Source organism: Cherax quadricarinatus, chromosome 99, assembly GCF_038502225.1.
Source record: "Cherax quadricarinatus isolate ZL_2023a chromosome 99, ASM3850222v1, whole genome shotgun sequence".
In the NCBI taxonomy this organism is placed as follows: Eukaryota; Metazoa; Arthropoda; class Malacostraca; order Decapoda; family Parastacidae; genus Cherax; species Cherax quadricarinatus.
Window position 1 is genome coordinate 1 of NC_091390.1, and position 20,140 is coordinate 20,140.

General features: G+C 42.4%; 1 protein-coding gene across 1 annotated transcript; it reads right to left on the reverse strand.

Moving 5' to 3' along the window:
• Positions 1-489: 489 nt before the first annotated feature.
• On the reverse strand, positions 490-16,724 carry LOC138851086 (protein fem-1 homolog B-like). The gene is made up of 3 exons (XM_070079519.1): positions 16,463-16,724; positions 6,219-6,348; positions 490-1,531 (listed from the first exon to the last, which is right to left on the reverse strand). Exons 1-3 carry the CDS (start codon positions 16,610-16,612, stop codon positions 903-905), a joined length of 909 nt encoding a protein of 302 aa, XP_069935620.1. The 5' UTR covers positions 16,613-16,724; the 3' UTR covers positions 490-902.
• Between the last annotated feature and the right edge of the window lie 3,416 nt (positions 16,725-20,140).

A 20,140-nucleotide genomic window follows, 5' to 3' on the forward strand; every position in this document is an offset into this window, starting at 1 on the left:
AGTAGGTTGGTAGACAGCAACCGCCCAGGGAGGTACTACCGTCCTGCCAAGTGAGTGTAAAACGAAAGCCTGTAATTGTTTTACATGCTGGTAGGATTGCTGGTGTCCTTTTTTCTGTCTCATGAACATGCAAAATTTCAGGTACGTCTTGCTACTTCTACTTACACCCAGGTCACACTACACATACATGTACAAGCGTATATATACATACCCCTCTGGGTTTTCTTCTATTTTCTTTCTAGTTCTTGTTCTTGTTTATTTCCTCTTATCTCCATGGGGAAGTGGAACAGAATTCTTCCTCCGTAGGCCATGCGTGTTGTAAGAGGCGACTAAAATGCCGGGAGCAAGGGGCTAGTAACCCCTTCTCCTGTATATATTACTAAATTTGAAAGGAGAAACTTTGGTTTTTTCTTTTGGGCCACCCCGCCTCGGTGGGATACGGCCGGTGTGTTGAAAGAAAGAATAGTTCTTACTCCTCCAGAAACATACAACGTACTTTTGCAAATTTTATAACTTATTTCCCTCTCAGACACCAACAATATGCACGGGAAAAACATCAACGGCATCCATATTGGTAATATCTTTCCTTACTGTGTGTCAAGTGTGTTTAGGTCAGTGATAAGTGAGGTTGTAACACAACAATTACTGCTGCTGCTGCCTCTGCCACCTACTCTGGTTAGGTGCCTGTTTGCGTACTGTCAGGCGACTGTGTGCTGTCAGGTGCCTGATTGTGTGCTGTCAGGTGCCTGATTGTGTGCTGTCAGGTGCCTGATTGTGTGCTGTCAGGTGACTGAACAGGAGGAGGAATAAGACGGAGATCACAATGGAAATAAGTTACTGTCTGACTTTCTTGGGTTATCTTGGTAGATAATTTACACTATATATTATAACTGTACTTACGTCTACCTAAACAAACTTACAAAGAGGAGGAAGGCGCAATACTCACAAATAATATCATTGGGATCACTGTATCTCTCCTTCATGCCCTTTAGCATATACTTGTAAGCAAGTTCAATATTATAATTGTCCTTGTCACTTGCAAAGGACGCCCCAAGCAACTCCAATGAATCCACTTTTTCCTCCCTGGTAACATCCGGTCGTGATATTAAATACTCCACCACATCACTCCGCGTTCTTTCCGCAGCCGCTATGAGGGGTGTCATCCCGTGCTCGTTTTTGGTTATTTTTGCTCCATGAACCAATAGTTCTTGCACTATCTTTACGTGGCCACATTCGGCGGCAAAATGTAGTGCTGTAGCGCCACAGTGAGCCTTTTCATCGGGGTTCGCACCAAGTTCTAAGAGAAACTGTACCACATCTACGTGTCCCTTATATGCAGCGATCATAAGGCAAGTGTTATTGTATTTATTAGTTATATGAATATTGGCACTATGGTCGGTTAAGTATTTGACAATGTCCAGACGACCATCGAAGCAAGCGGCTCGCAGCGGAGTGGAATTTGTTTTGGTAGGATGATTGACGTTTGCACCGGCTCGCACCAGCATCTTCACTACCCCCAAGTGACCAGCACCTGCAAATGACAGAAGTAAATTATTTTAGTGTTGAATTATAATAAAAAAAATAAGGCAATGATAAATAAAAATTGCCACATAGGTAGTTTCTCAATTAGGTAGAGTGAGCTTAAAAATAGTATGTACCATCACTCACTTCCAACCTGTCTTTCTAGAACACAGACCTCACAAGTCAATTATGATGGTTCGACTTATGGTATTTTGACTTTATAATTGTGCAAAAGCAATTAATTTGGAGATTTTTTTTTATTTATTATCACACTGGCCGATTCCCACCAAGGCAGGGTGGCCCGAAAAAGAAAAACTTTCACCATCATTCACTCCATCACTGTCTTGCCAGAAGGGTGCTTTACACTACAGTTTTTAAACTGCAACATTAACACCCCTCCTTCAGAGTGCAGGCACTGTACTTCCCATCTCCAGGACTCAAGTCCGGCCTGCCGGTTTCCCTGAACCCCTTCATAAATGTTACTTTGCTCACACTCCAACAGCACGTCAAGTATTAAAAACCATTTGTCTCCATTCACTCCTATCAAACACGCTCACGCATGCCTGCGTGAGGGGAAACCAAGTTCTTAACTTGTATTCATTTATTTACTTTCCAATAGCAGTATTTACAGTAACTGTTTATTTAATTATTCAGTGACAGTAGTTACTTATTTATCTGTTGTGTCGTAATCATATTTGACTTACGATATTTTCGACTTATGATGGGTTCATCAGAATGTAACCCATCGTAAGTCAAGGAGCATCTTTAGTGTTATGTGATGGAACACTGTGTGCATGCTGCTTGTACAAGCCCAGCACACCTGTACTGTGCTGTGATGCAACACTGTGCATGCTGCTTATACACACCCAGCACACCTGTACTGTGCTGTGATGCAACACTGTGCATGCTGCTTGTACAAGCCCAGCACACCTGTACTGTGCTGTGATGCAACACTGTGCATGCTGCTTATACACACCCAGCACACCTGTACTGTGCTGTGATGCAACACTGTGCATGCTGCTTGTACAAGCCCAGCACACCTGTACTGTGCTGTGATGCAACACTGTGCATGCTGCTTATACACACCCAGCACACCTGTACTGTGCTGTGATGCAACACTGTGCATGCTGCTTGTACACACCCAGCATACCTGTACTGTGCTGTGATGCAACACTGTGCATGCTGCTTATACACACCCAGCACACCTGTACTGTGCTGTGATGCAACACTGTGCATGCTGCTTGTACAAGCCCAGCACACCTGTACTGTGCTGTGATGCAACACTGTGCATGTTGCTTGTACACACCCAGCACACCTGTACTGTGCTGTGATGCAACACTGTGCATGCTGCTTATACACACCCAGCACACCTGTACTGTGCTGTGATGCAACACTGTGCATGTTGCTTGTACACACCCAGCACACCTGTACTGTACTGTGATGCAACACTGCATGTGCTGCTTGTACATGCCCAGCACACCTGTACTGTACTGTGATGCAACAGTGTGTGTGTGCTGCTTGTACATGCTCACCACACCTCTGTCTTACACTACTATACACTACATTACTATCTGTTACACTGTGCTGAAGAAGCCGCTGGCTGGCACAACATTTCCAGATTAAAGATATCCAATATGCCATTGTAATCTTAAGTTAGGCTCAAGTTTGCCCAAAATGCTCTGCATAACTATAGGCTGTCTGCATGTACACTTGACCCTTAAACTGTCCAAACGTAGATCTACGTTGACGTGTGTAGCGCTCCGACCCTGATTTTCTCCATTTGAAAGCGCATAAAATCGGACGTAGACCTACGTTCGGAGCACTATGCATATCAACATGGATATACATTTGGACAGTTTAAGGGTTAAATGTCACAAATCTCTGTACAAACATTGTATCATGAAGAAATAAAATTACAGTAGAACCCCCACTGATTTAGTATCCACAGTTGCAGTTATCCATGGTTTACTGTGGCCCAAGAATATCTCTTAATTTAGCACAATACAGTGGACCCCCGGTTTACGATCAGCTCCCAATGAGATCAATTATGTAAGTGTATTTATGTAAGTGCGTTTGTATGTGTATGTTTGGGGGTCTGAAATGGACTAATCTAATTCACAATATTCCTTATGGGAACAAATTCGGTCAGTACTGGCACCCGAACATACTTCTGGAATGAAATAATATCGTAAACCGGGGGTCCACTGTAATGATCCCAAAGCACAAAAGTAGAGAAGCTGACAGTTGTTCAAAGCCTAAGAGAAGCCTTGAAGTGGTTCCCATCAGTAAAAAAAAGTGATAATTCTCCACTTATTGTGCATAATTTATTAATTAAACTTTATAATGGGTATGTACAGGACTAATATATAATGTCTGCTACTATCCAGTGTTTCGGTATCCACGGCAGGTCCTTCGAACGTATCCCCGAGGATACAAGGCAACTACTGTATTATTATTATTATTATTATTATTATACATGATGTCTAAGTGTTTTATTTATTAACTAGTGGGGCTTTTAAATCATTTATACAAATCAGTAGGTAAGTTTTCAGGAACGTAATTCACATAAATTATGATTAAAAGTAAATACGGTGGATAATTTATTTTGTTAATGGAGTGTTTGCTGATAAGGGAAACAGGGAAACTCTACACTGGTAAAGCTGGACGTTTTAAACCTGATATTAAATAATACTGTCAAAAATTACTTTTAGATTTAAAATATTTTCCTAAATAAAAAATATTACATGACCAAAAGATCAGCTTATCAAAAGTCACTCTTAAATTCACAACATTTCCCAGATCTGTAACTTAAAATGATCAAAATTTTTTTACAGGACTAATACAGCCTCTCTTCACTTAACGACGGAGTTGTGTTCCCAAGTCCATGTTGGTAAACGAGTACGTCACTAAGTGAGGAGAGGGCATATACAATACTGACAGGGTAAAGAATTAGACATGTACAAAATCTGGGTATCTTTATTTGTAGATGGTTCACCGTCCAGTGACTTTATCAATACAAAGTGAAGGACATAATGGGAAGACTTGGAACTATAGGGTCGACAGTTCCAACGAACCCATCCTCTGACATGCTAAATAAGTAAATAAATAACTACTGTTCTCTTTGAGGGTCAGGCCCTCTCCGAAACTCGTTCTTCGGCCAAATTTAAAAAAAAAAAAAAAATTATTTTCTCTTATGAAAAGATAGAGAATCTTTTCCCGATCATAACGACACCAAAAGTTTGAAATTTGATAGAAAACTTACGGAATTATGCTCTCGCAAAGTTAGCGGTCTCGGCGATGTTTACGGATCGGCGATTTTGCCCACTTTGAGCCCCATTTTCGGCCAATTTCACTGTACTAGTCGACAAAAAACATGAATATTTCGCTAGAACTCCATTTTTTCTATCGAATGGGTGCAAGAAACCACCCATTTATAAATTCAACTATCCAGTACAGTGGTCAGAATTTAGCAATTTTGCCAATTTCACACAAATTTCAAAAGATGCCAATTTCCGAATAGGGTCCAGAATATTATACAGTGGACCCCGAGTTTCGTGATTAATCCATTCCAGAGAGCCCGCCGAAGGTCGAAATTCACGAAACTCGAAACCATTTCCCCATAAGAAATAATGGAAATAAAATTAATCCGTTCCAGACACCCAAAAATATTAAAATAATTTTTTTTTTCAAATTAAATAAAGATTTACATAATGAAAACAATCAGAAATCAAGTACATGCATTTAAAATAAATAATAATAACATTACACTTACCTTTACTGAAGACTTCTGGGTGGATGGAAGATGGGAGGAGGTGATAGGAGGAAGGTGTACACTATTGTTTGGAAGGAGAATCTCCTTCCATTAGGACTTTAGGTAGCAAGTCCTTATCTGGGGTTACTTCCCTTCTTCTTTTAATGCCACTGGGAACAACTTGAGAGTCACTGGACCCCTGGCGCACAAAATATCTATCCAGAGAGGTCTTTTTCTGGCGTTTCTTTAAGATTTCCCTGAAGTGGGACACAACACTGTCATTGTACATGTTGCAGATACGGCTTGTTTCAGCTTGGTCAGGGTGATACTTTTCAACAAAACTTTGCAACTCATTCCACATTCCACACATGTCCTTAATCACTGAAGAAGGCACCTCATCCACTCCCTCTTCCTCCTCCTCTGAAGCAAGTTCCTCGGCTGTGGTCTGATGCTGTTCCAGTTGAAGCTCTTGCAGTTCGTCAGTGGTTAGCTCTTCCCTGTGGTCCTCCACCAACTCTTCCACATCACCAGTCACTCACTTTATTTACCAAAGGGCTTGCACTAGCTTTCCTTGGGTCCATGATGACTTATTTAGCAGTTGCAAGCACAAAAAAACAATGGATTATTATGAAATGTATTGCATGAACCTGCGGGGTGATGGTCACGTGTCGGTAAACAATGGCACACTTAGCGTGAATGGCGTGGGAGACTGGCTTTGTTTGCGCGGTGACGGGTGGACGGGTACCGGATGGTCGCTGAAACACGAGTTTTTTCACGAAACTCGAGGCCAAATACCTTATCTTTCATATATAGTTCTACAGTCTTCCCATTATATCCTTGAATTTGTATCAATAAAGCCACTGGGTGGTGAAAAAAAAAAAACTTGCCGAAGGTCGAATTTCGCGAAAGTCGAGGCTGCCGAAACTCGGGGGTCCACTGTATTAGCCATCAAACTTAACAGTTCCCTCTTGTTCCAGATCTGGATTAAACTTAAGAAGTGTACGAACAGCTTTCTCGTGACCGTTGCGTGCAGATATTATAAGAGGTGTACACTTCTGACCATCTTCTTCTACAACCTGTTGAATTAAAATATTATATAGACTTGCACATGAGTTAATAGGGTTGTCAAAGTTTATTCCTTGGGTAACATTGATAATGGGTTGGGCAAATATTTTTGTTAGTGGATTTGGGTTTGACAGACTTGCCAAGAATGGACCAGTAGCCCTCCTGCAGTGTTCCTCCTTTCTTATGTTCTTGTGACTTCAGGCTTAAATTTGCTTGTAACAGATAACTGAACTGTAGATATAAATCGAGATGTATTCCTGTAAACCCTTACAGGTCCTAGTTCCTAGGCCTTTTGTGTATGCGTACACTCTTGCACTACCATCAATAGGATGGATATGGGGTGCACAATAAACTAGTGACTTTAAGGCAAAATCTCAAATGACTGTCTACTAAAGTTCAATAACCTCACAAAAACCAGCAATGCCAGAAGGATAACTGTAATAAATAGTTTATCCCCAACCACATTTTGTACACAAACTGTGATGAAAATTTAAGGTTTTCATGATAAACTTGAGTGCTAAGTTTTATACGGTAAGACAAAATATAAAGTTTACACTATGTAAGACATGTTGATCAGCTATTCATGTTTGAGACAAAATGTGTCTCACATTTTAAATAAATCAGTTTAGGCATTCTTCAAACAATCTGAACAAAAAGATTAAAATTACGCCTTAGAATCTAAGCTTCGAACACTGACATACCTGGAGGTTCCTGGAGAGGGTTTCAGGGATCAATGCCCCTGTGACCCGGTCTGTGACCTGGTCTGTGACCTGGTCTGTGACCTGGTCTGTGACCTGGTCTGTGACCTGGTCTGTGACCTGGTCTGTGACTAGACACTCAGAGTGAACAGTGACCAAAATAACGGGTCACAATATATAATGTCGAGAGGCTTCAAAACTGCGCTATTGGGCCGTGCGGACGTGCTGCGCAGTAGCTCCTGATTGAGTTGGCATTTGCGCAGTGTTGACGTGTACTTGGCTCTGTGAAGACCTGTTTGCGCGCTCTCTAGAATTGAAGCAAGATGCCCTCCATCGAGCAACTTTACCAACAGCTTAAGGAAGAATTGAGGTTGGCGAATTTGGAAATTCGGCGATTGACCGAGGAAAACAAGAAGATTCGTAGTAGTCCTCCTGTTTTGAGTCCTCAGGTCAAGAAGGGAAACTGGTCAGTGGCTGGACAGCAGGGAAAGAAGTTGACGATCAAGAAGACGAATGGAAAGGTAGAAACGATGAAGAAGAAAGAGACTGCCGTGGAAACTGTTGTGGAAACATCCAATACATTCTCAGTGCTACCCGACGAATGTGAGTTGACTACTGGGAACGACACGACGAAAGACATTAAGGAAGGTAAGAATATTGTTGTTGTTGGGGATAGCCAAGTTAGGTATATGGATAGGGCGTTCTGCTTGAAGGACAGGAGTAGGAGACAGAGAGTTTGCTTTCCTGGGGCTGGGATGGAGGATATTGTTAGCCGTCTGGATGACATCATGAGAGGTAATGGGAGCAATCCTATTATCTGTCTCAGTGCTGGAGGCAACGATGTTGGCAGACGTAGGAGTGAGGACCTGATTAGCAGGTATAGGTCAGCAATAGAAATAATTAGAAGTAAGGGTGGGAACCCTCTCATATGTGGTATTTTGCCAAGGAGGGGAGTTGGAAGTGAATGGTTGTCCAGGGCAATTGGTGTCAATTGCTGGCTGGACAAATACTGTAAGGAAAATGCGGTAACATTCATTGACAACTGGGACCTCTTCTATGGCAGAAATGACATGTATGCTAGGGATGGGGTTCACTTATCTAGGTGTGGGGTGGGAGCACTGGCAACTGCAGTGGAGGGAGCAGTTAGGACTTTAAACTAGGAATAGTTAGTGGTATGGGTTTTGGCAGGAAAACAGTGAAGTCCCAGTGTAGTAATATTACGAGTTCTAGGGGAACTAGTAATAATAAGAACGAGATAGATATTGAAAAGCCAGGGACCTTGGGTGATAAGGACAGTAATAGGTTTAGTAGAAAAATAGAAATGAGCAGGAAGGGTAAAGAGAAAGGAGAGTCTTTCAATGTTTATTATGCTAATTGCCGTAGTGCTAGGAATAAGATGGACGAGTTGAGATTAGTTGCTAGTGTAGGTAACATTGATGTATTTGCCTTAACTGAGACGTGGTTTAATTCAAAAAGTCGGGACATGCCTGCGGAATGTCATATTCAGGGTTTTAAATTGTTCCAAGAAGATAGAAGTATTGGGAGGGGGGGTGGGGTGGCATTGTATGTCCGAGATCGCTTGAACTGTTGCATAAAAACGGGTATTAAGTCTGAAGTAACACATACAGAGTCTGTTTGGATAGAATTTTCAGAGGGGCATGAAAAACTGATTTTAGGAGTGATATACCGTCCCCCAAACTTAGATAGGGACCAAGGGAAACTACTATGGGAGGAAATTGTTAAGGCCACAAGGCACGATAATGTAGTAATTCTAGGAGACTTTAACTTTAGTCATGTTGATTGGAATTTCTTGACTGGGAATTTAGAATCATACGACTTCTTAGAAGTATTTCAGGATTGTTTTTTGAAGCAGTTTGTGACAGAACCTACAAGGGGAAATAACCTGCTTGACTTAGTTATGGCAAACAATGAATCCCTTGTTAATAATTTAGAAATTTCAGAGGAACTGGGTGCTAGCGACCACAAATCAATTACATTTAGCATTGAATGGAAGTACGATAGTAGCGATAACTCAGTAACAGTCCCAGATTTTCGCTTAGCAGATTACGATGGGCTTAGAGAACACTTATCATCTGTTGACTGGGGTAACGAAGAGAGCTATCAATATGACAGTTTTCTGAACACTATACATGCTGCTCAAAGAGCGTTTATCCCATATAAAGAAATTAGATCAAATAGAAATGACCCAAAATGGATGAATAATAGGCTCAAATATCTACTAGGGCATAAGAAAGGAATTTATAGGCGTATCAAAAGAGGTGAGGGTCATCTTATGAATCAGTATATTGACATTAAGAGGGACATTAAAAAGGGGATAAGAAAAGCTAAAAGGGACTATGAAATTAAAGTTGCTAGGGATTCTAAAACTAACCCAAAAAGTTTTTTCCAGGTCTATAGAACAAAAGTTAGAGATAAGATAGGTCCCCTTAAAAATAACTATGGGCACCTTACTGACAATGAGAATGAAATGTGCTTGATTTTAAATAATTATTTTCTCTCAGTTTTTACACAGGAAGACACTAACAATATTCCAGTAATTAATTTTTACAGTGGGCTAGAAGAAGATAAATTATGTAACATCACAGTCACTAGTGAGATGGTTGTGAGGCAGATAGACAGACTGAAGCAAAATAAGTCGCCGGGTCCTGATGAGGTTTTTTCAAGGGTTCTTAAGGAATGCAAAATGGAACTCTGTGAACCATTAACTAATATTTTTAATTTATCTCTTCAAACAGGTGTAGTGTCTGATATGTGGAAGATGGCTAATGTAACTCCTATTTTTAAAACAGGGGACAAGTCGTTACCGTCAAATTACCGCCCAATAAGCCTGACCTCAATTGTAGGCAAATTACTAGAGTCAATTATAGCTGAGATTATAAGAAGCCATCTCGATAAGCATAGCTTGATTAATGATACTCAGCATGGATTCACAAGAGGCCGGTCTTGTCTAACTAATTTATTAACTTTCTTCAGTAAAGCTTTTGAGGCTGTTGACCACAATAAAGAATTTGATATTATTTACTTAGATTTTAGTAAGGCTTTTGATAGAGTTCCGCACCATAGACTGTTAAAGAAAGTGGCAGCTCATGGCATTGGGGGAAAAGTGCTCTCGTGGATCGAGTCATGGCTCACTGACAGGAAGCAGAGAGTGTCCATAAATGGGGTTAAATCCGAGTGGGGATCTGTAACAAGTGGCGTTCCACAGGGATCAGTCTTGGGCCCGTTGTTGTTTATAATATATATCAATGATCTTGATGAGGGAATTACTAGTGATATGAGCAAATTCGCCGATGACACAAAGATAGGTAGGATAATTGATTCAAACGTAGATGTTAGGGAACTTCAGGAGGATTTAAACAAACTCTATTCTTGGTCAGAAAAGTGGCAGATGCAGTTCAATGTAGATAAATGCAAGGTTCTGAAGCTTGGGAGTGCCCATAACCCTAGTACTTATAAATTAAATGATGTAGAACTTAGCCATACAGATTGCGAAAAGGACTTGGGGGTTATGGTGAGCAGCAACCTTAAACCAAGACAGCAATGCCTAAGCGTACGTAATAAGGCAAATAGATTACTGGGATTTATATCAAGAAGTGTAAGCAACAGAAGTCCAGAGGTCATACTGCAGCTTTATACATCATTAGTAAGGCCTCACCTTGATTATGCAGCTCAGTTCTGGTCTCCGTATTACAAAATGGACATAAATTCGTTAGAAAACATTCAGCGTAGGATGACTAAATTAATACATAGCATCAGAAATCTTCCTTATGAAGAAAGATTGAAGACTCTTAAGTTACATTCACTTGTTAGACGAAGAATGAGGGGAGACCTGATCGAAGTGTATAAGTGGAAGATAGGTATTAATAAAGGGGATATTAATAAGGTCTTGAGGATGTCTCTCCAAGAGAGAACCCGCAGTAATGGATTTAAATTAGATAAGTTTAGATTTAGAAAGGACATAGGAAAGTATTGGTTTGGAAATAGGGTAGTTGATGAGTGGAACAGTCTACCTAGTTGGGTTATTGAGGCTGGGACTTTGGGTAGTTTCAAATCTAGGTTGGATAAGTACATGAGTGGGAAGGGTTGGATTTGAGTGGGACTTTCACATCAGAGCTTATTTCTTGGGTGGCATTGAAAATTGGGTTGGGCAAATGTTTTGTTAGTGGGATGAATTGTAAAGGACCTGCCTAGTATGGGCCAGCAGGCCTCCTGCAGTGTTCCTCCTTTCTTATGTTCTTATGTTCTTATGTTAAGACTATCTGCTACACGGGGGTCATTAAGACTATCTACTACACGAGGGTCATTAAGACTATCTACTACACGAGGGTCATTAAGACTACTACACGAGGGTCATTAAGACTATCTACTACATGAGGGTCATTAAGACTATCTACTACACGAGGGTCATTAAGACTATCTACTACACGAGGGTCATTAATACTATCTACTACACGAGGGTCATTAAGACTATCTACAATACGAGGGTCATTACTAGGAATATGGTAAAATTTACACATATGTTAGCTAAAAAATAGAAAATCATTCCCCTCCCTTTCTGTAGCTACATTCATCAGACACCTTTTGGCACTCTTCTTGAACTGGTTCATGCTATGACTGGCTTTGACATGTGTGGGCAGTCTGTTCCATTCCTTTATTGCTGTACAATAAAAGGTGTTTGAAGCCTGACCAATGACTGTAGGTACTACAAAGTTGTGCTCTCTCCCCCTAGTACTATGATTGCTTTGGTTCCCAACCTTGACAAAATTGACAGCAAGATATTCTGGACATTGTTTGTGAGCAATTTTATAAACATGATTTAGCTTCAGTTGTTTTACTCTGTCTTCAACATTCAGGATGAGTGAGGATGTTACAGTTCTGGAGGTGGGAAGTACAGTACCCACATATTCATTTTTAAGCTAACTGGAAGGATGGTGCTTGTGATGCTGGTAGATGTGTTCATCGAGGCCTTTCGAGTTTTGTATATACGTGGCCGTCACCCAGGCACAGTGGGTCTGGGGCAGTCTCCACTACCACCACTCGTCAAGTATTTTTTGCTAAATTTCGTTTTACTAACCATGGGTCCTAAGCAAGTACAAAAGACAGTGCTGAGAAGAAGACGATGATGTCCACTTAATTAAAGCGTGAAATCGTAGAAAAACACATCGAGGTGTGCGTGTAGTCGACTTGTAGTTCGACCCTCCACCAGCACCTTCCGTTAGCCCAAGTCGTCTGATCTCCAAGGTAAATAATTATTATTATTATTATTATTATTATTATTTTTTTTATTATTATTTTTTTTTTTTTTTTTTTTTTCAACAAGTCGGCCGTCTCCCACCGAGGCAGGGTGACCCAAAAAAGAAAGAAAATCCCCAAAAAGAAAATACTTTCATCATCATTCAACACTTTCACCACACTCGCACATTATCACTGTTTTTGCAGAGGTGCTCAGAATACAACAGTCTAGAAGCATACACATATAAAGATACACAACATATCCCTCCAAACTGCCAATATCCCAAACCCCTCCTTTAAAGTGCAGGCATTGTACTTCCCATTTCCAGGACTCAAGTCCGACTATATGAAAATAACCGGTTTCCCTGAATCCCTTCACTAAATATTACCCTGCTCACACTCCAACAGATCGTCAGGTCCCAAGTACCATTCGTCTCCATTCACTCCTATCTAACACGCTCACGCACGCTTGCTGGAAATCCAAGCCCCTTACCCACAAAACCTCCTTTACCCCCTCTCTCCAACCCTTTCGAGGACGACCCCTACCCCGCCTTCCTTCCCCTATAGATTTATATGCTTTCCATGTCATTCTACTGTGATCCATTCTCTCTAAATGACCAAACCACCTCAACAACCCCTCTTCTGCCCTCTGACTAATACTTTTATTAACTCCACACCTTCTCCTAATTTCCACACTCCGAATTTTTTGCATAATATTTACACCACACATTGCCCTTAGACAGGACATCTCCGCTGCCTCCAACCGTCTCCTTGCTGCTGCATTTACCACCCAAGCTTCACACCCATATAAGAGTGTTGGTACTACTATACTTTCATACATTCCCTTCTTTGCCTCCATAGATAACGTTTTTTGACTCCACATATACCTCAACGCACCACTCACCTTTTTTCCCTCATCAATTCTATGATTAACCTCATCCTTCATAAATCCATCCGCCGACACGTCAACTCCCAAGTATCTGAAAACATTCACTTCTTCCATACTCCTCCTCCCCAATTTGATATCCAATTTTTCTTTATCTAAATCATTTGACACCCTCATCACCTTACTCTTTTCTATGTTCACTTTCAACTTTCTACCTTTACACACATTCCCAAACTCATCCACTAACCTTTGCAATTTTTCTTTAGAATCTCCCATAAGCACAGTATCATCAGCAAAAAGTAACTGTGTCAATTCCCATTTTGAATTTGATTCCCCATAATTTAATCCCACCCCTCTCCCAAACACCCTAGCATTTACTTCCTTTACAACCCCATCTATAAATATATTAAACAACCATGGTGACATTACACATCCCTGTCTAAGACCTACTTTTACCGGGAAGTAGTCTCCCTCTCTTCTACACACCCTAACCTGAGCCTCACTATCCTCATAAAAACTCTTTACAGCATTTAATAACTTACCACCTATTCCATATACTTGCAACATCTGCCACATTGCTCCTCTATCCACTCTATCATATGCCTTTTCTAAATCCATAAATGCAATAAAAACCTCCCTATCTTTATCTAAATACTGTTCACATATATGCTTCAATGTAAACACCTGATCTACACATCCCCTACCCACTCTAAAACCTCCTTGCTCATCCGCAATCCTACATTCTGTCTTACCTCTAATTCTTTCAATTATAACCCTACCGTACACTTTTCCTGGTATACTCAGTAAGCTTATTCCTCTATAATTTTTACAGTCTCTTTTGTCCCCTTTCCCTTTATATAAAGGGACTATACATGCTCTCTGCCAATCCCTAGGTACCTTCCCCTCTTTCATACATTTATTAAACAAAAGTACCAACCACTCCAACACTATATCCCCCCCTGCTTTTAACATTTCTGTCATGATCCCATCAGTTCCAGCTGCTTTACCCCCTTTCATTTTACGTAATGCCTCACGTACCTCCCCCACACTTACATTCTGCTCTTCTTCACTCCTAAAAGATGGTATACCTCCCTGACCAGTGCATGAAATTACTGCCTCTGTTTCTTCCTTAACATTTAAAAGTTCCTCAAAATATTCTCGCCATCTACCCAATACCTCCATCTCCCCATCTACTAACTCCCCTACTCTGTTTTTAACTGACAAATCCATATTTTCCCTAGGCTTTCTTAACTTGTTTAACTCGCTCCAAAATTTTTTCTTATTTTCATTAAAATTTCTTGACAGTGCCTCTCCCACTCTATCATCTGCTCTCCTTTTGCACTCTCTCACCACTCTCTTTACCTTTCTTTTACTCTCCATATACTCTGCTCTTCTTATAACACTTCTGCTTTGTAAAAACCTCTCATAAGCTACCTTTTTCTCTTTTATCACACCCTTTACTTCATCATTCCACCAATCACTCCTCTTTCCTCCTGCCCCCACCCTCCTATAACCACAAACTTCTGCCCCACATTCTAATACTGCATTTTTAAAACTATTCCAACCCTCTTCAACCCCCCCACTACTCATCTTTGCACTAGCCCACCTTTCTGCCAATAGTCGCTTATATCTCACCCGAACTTCCTCCTCCCTTAGTTTATACACTTTCACCTCCCTCTTACTTGTTGTTGCCACCTTCCTCTTTTCCCATCTACCTCTTACTCTAACTGTAGCTACAACTAAATAATGATCCGATATATCAGTTGCCCCTCTATAAACATGTACATCCTGGAGCCTACCCATCAACCTTTTATCCACCAATACATAATCTAATAAACTACTTTCATTACGTGCTACATCATTATTGCTATTATTACTATTAGAATTATTACTATTATTACTGATATTATTATTATTGCTGACAGACCTGACCTAGCAGGGGCTGACAGACCTATCCTAGCAGGGGCTGACAGACCTATCCTAGCAGGGGCTGACAGACCTATCCTAGCAGGTGCTGACAGACCTGTCCTAGTATCCTAGCAGGTCCTGACTGACCTATCCTAGCAGGTGCTGACAGACCTATCCTAGCAGGTGCTGACAGACCTGTCCTAGCAGGTGCTGACAGACCTGTCCTAGCAGGTGCTAACAGACCTGACCTAGCAGGGGCTGACAGACCTATCCTAGTATCCTAGCAGGTCCTGACTGACCTATCCTAGCAGGTGCTGACAGACCTATCCTAGCAGGTGCTGACAGACCTATCCTAGCAGGTGCTGACAGACCTATCCTAGCACGTGCTGACAGACCTATCCTAGCAGGTGCTGACAGACCTGTCCTAGCAGGTGCTGACACATCTGTTCTAGCAGGTGCTGACAGACCTGTCCTAGCAGGTGCTGACAGACCTGTCCCAGCAGGTGCTGACAGACCTGTCCTAGCAGGTACTGACAGACCTGTCCTAGCAGGTACTGACAGACCTGTCCTAGCAGGTGCTGACACAACAAGAACCGGGATGACCTAGAGACGCCATTAACCCCTCCCCCCGGCCCAGGAGCTGCACCACCACCCTCCCCCACCCAGCTAGGTGCTGACTAACCTATCCTAGCAGGTCCTAGCAGGTGCTGACATCCTAGCAGGTGCTGACACAACCTTAACAGGGATGACCTAGAGACGCCATTAACCCTCCCCCCCGGCCCAGGAGCTGCACCACAACCCAGCTAGGTGCTGACAGACCTGTCCTAGCAGGTCATAGCAGGTGCTGACATCCTAGCAGGTGCTGACACAACTTTAACAGGGATGACCTAGAGACGCCATTAACCCCTCCCCCCGGCCCAGGAGCTGCACCACAACCCAGCTAGGTGCTGACAGACCTGTCCTAGCAGGTGCTGACATCCTAGCAGGTCCTAGCAGGTGCTGACACAACAATAACAGGGATGACCTAGAGACGCCATTAACCCCTCCCCCCCCGGCCCAGGAGCTGCACCACAACCCAGCTAGGTGCTGACTAACCTATCCTAGCAGGTCCTAGCAGGTGCTGACATCCTAGCAGGTGCTGACACAACCTTAACAGGGATGACCTAGAGACGCCATTAACCCCGCCCCCCCGGCCCAGGAGCTGCACCACAACCCAGCTAGGTGCTGACAGACTTGTCCTAGCAGGTGCTGACATCCTAGCAGGTCCTAGGAAGTCCTAGCAGGTGCTGACACAACTTTAACAGGGATGACCTAGAGACGCCATTAACCCCTTCCCCCGGCCCAGGAGCTGCACCACAACCCAGCTAGGTGCTGACAGACCTGTCCTAGCAGGTGCTGACACTCGTGCTGAGCCTTGACAGACAAGTGAGCGTAGAGAGAGATGGAGAGACCCAACTTGGCGGCGTGATAAACCTTCTTCTTAATGGCTTCCATAGTGGAGGTGATGGTGGAGGTGATGGTGGAGGTCATGGTACCTCACTCTACCTCATGGTACCTCACTCTACCTCAACACTAAGCTTCACTACACAAGCTTAATCATCAAGCTGACACAACAACACTGCTGCTGCTGCTGCTGCTGCTGCTGCTGCAACAGCTGACTACAAATGAGCATCGTCACTTATATATACTTCTATATTGCTATATATACTTCTATATTGCTATATATACTTCTATATTGCTATATATACTTCTATATTGCTATATATACATCTATATTGGTATATGTACTTAGAACGTTATTACCTCTCTCACTGCCAACTCTGGCTTATATATACATTTATCTTGGTATATATACATCTATACTAGCCTATATACATCTATACTGATGCATATTGTGTGTATATACTCTTATATGCTGTGTATATACACCCACAACATTACACTACCAACCCTCCTTATATATACCTCTATCTTGGTATATATACATTTATACTGGTGTATATACCTTCATACTGATGTATGTTGTGTGTATATACACTCTGAGATGCCTATATACTGTGTATATACACCCACAACATCACACTACCATCTCTCCCACATATATACACCTCTATACTTGTCTATATTACTAAGTTTATTCAGGTATACACAAATACAGTTACATAGATTATCATACATAGCAGTGTATATGTAGTTATATACATTATCATACATAGCAGTATATGTGTAGTTACTATGGAAAATTTTATAGGAGTGATTACTTGTACATACCTCAACATTACATGCATACGAGTAACGAGTGACGAGTCACTCTGTCTGACTTTTTTGGGTTATCCCAGGTTCTCTACACATATGCTGCTATGTACGATAATTCTATGTAACTGTATTTGTGTATACCTGAATAAACTTACTTACTTACTTACCTTGGGAGACAACAACGATATTGTTTACCATAGTCACCCATGTAGACATGTGAGAAAACTTAACCACCTCTGGTCACTGCAGGTGGCTCCTCGACCCTCACAATCTTATCCATATCTATCCGAGACCAGTATAAATTGGGTAGCACCCTCAAGTACGGCGCTACTAATTAATTGTGGACTGTATAGATTATATTAGTTTAACTGAATGAAGGTGGGTAGGGGGGGGGGGGAAGGTTACACATGGATATACCCATCAAGGAAAAAACACTTGTACATAATCCCACCACTTACCAGATATTCTCTGGTGGTCACTTGATGTGGCTGGATCACCCATAACCTATCCAATTAAACCATACCTAACTGGCCAGTATCAGTCTGCTATAACTAGAAAGGTTACTTAACTGTGGGTGATTGATGCTCCTTATTTCCTCCATTCACCATCTCTTTTCGATGTCCTGCTACACCGACACGGTTCTTATTCCAGCAGGACGAGGTATCCGTTGGTTTGTCCCGGTTTAGAAGTCGTGATTCCATAAAACTTCGCTATCCTTGGGACGAGAACCACGCGTTCACTCGGAGTAGGGCGATTTATTTCACTTCCCGCATTCTATTAACTTAATGTTATTATCACTGATTACATTACCATTCACAAGACGATTTAACGTCTCATAATTATTATACACAATAGAGGTCACTCCATTAAAATCTGAGACCGATGAGTGAGGATTAACTCACGGGTAATTTCCCCTGGACACATTCCATGGCAGCGCACCCGTCACGCACGGTCCTACTATTATCCACTTATTTTACCACTTTATCACGGTGGTCACGTAAATCTCGTTCCCTCACTCTTCACCAGGAACAATTACGACACTTCCTATTAGGAAGTGAGGCCTATATTAATCCTTAGGCCGCCGTGAACGCCAATTTCCTGATCCCATGTTTCACAGCTTCCTCACTACATTCAAAACACTGCCGCCACCTCGTGCCCCAGCTCGACCTATACCCCCACACTGCCGCCCCTCGTGCCCCAGCTCGACCTATACCCCCACACTGCCGCCACCTCGTGCCCCAGCTCGACCTATACCCCCACACTGCCGCCACCTCGTGCACCAGCTCGACATATACCCCCACACTGCCGCCACCTCGTGCCCCAGCTCGACCTATACCCCCGCACTGCCGCCACCTCGTGCACCAGCTCGACTTATACCCCCACACTGCCGCCACCTCGTGCCCCAGCTCGACCTATACCCCCGCACATCTGCGCAGGTGCAGCGGGAACCCAGTTGGTTCCATTCAAAATACAAATACATTTTGACCCAAATCAACACATTAAACACTTATTAGGCACTATAGCTTCGGAAATTAAATAATTTCCACACTGCGGCCGGGCGGAAGTCGTTGTTAGACGACTTAAATTGCGTCTTCCTCCAGGAGACGATTCCAGCCCTCTCTAGATTGCGCTGCTGTTTTCCTAGTGGGTCTTACTACAATTTCTTCTTGCATTACTCGGTCAGTGTCTTCAATATCACTCGTGTCACTTTCCCTTAGATTTCCATCTGCACTGGATTGAACACCATTTAATTCTAAGGGAATTAATTTATTAATGGTACGCAAACTTTCCTGACCACGACACAACACTTTGACGTTTCTGACAACACCTTGTGCATCTGGGTATAATGTAACTACCTTGCCCAGAGGCCACAATGTTCGATGTTGTTCAGTATCAATTAACACAATGTCACCTGGTTGAATGTTCTGTCGGTTTACTGCCTCTGGCGCACCATAAAAGTGTTCACGTAGTGTAAGAAGATATTCTTTACGCCACACATCAGACCAATGAGTAATTACCTTATTTAACATCTTGAACTTATCACTCAACACGGTCACGTTATTGTAATCCTCATCACTTCCCTCGGGATTATCTCTATAGATAGGTGCAGCTTCTAACCTTCGTCCGCATATTAGGTGAGAGGGAGTCAGGATCTCCGCGTCAGGAGTGTCGCTCATGTATGACAGAGGGCGATTGTTTACCCGATTCTCTGCCTCCACCAACACTGCACGGAATTCCTCCAAATTAATTCTCTTCCTGTGTAGCACCTTACGAAGACATCTTTTCACTGTACCTATCATTCTTTCGTACAGTCCTCCCTGCCAAGGGGCTCTGGGAGTAATAAATTTCCAGACACACCCTCGCTGGGTCAACAAAGACTGTACATCATCACTCTTATTTAATTCCATCAAGTGTTGAGCACCAGCTACAAAATTGGTGGCATTATCTGAGATCATCAATCTTGGACAGGATCGTCTAGCTGCAAATTTCCGGAACAGCTGTATGAACTGTTCTGCAGACAAGTCCTGAGCCACTTCTAGATGAACAGCCCTAGTAGCTGTACAAGTAAATAGACATACATACACCTTCAAGGGAACACCATCTGAAGTACCTGTTAAAATGATTGGCCCACTATAGTCCACTCCGGTCACATCAAATGGTTTTACCAACTGCACGCGTTCCTTGGGCAATGGTGGAGGACCTGGGTACATGTAGGTTCTGGCATCCACCCGGCGACATATTACACACGACTTGATAACCCTTTTTACACTTTGCCGTCCTTGTGGAATCCAGAAGGTTTCC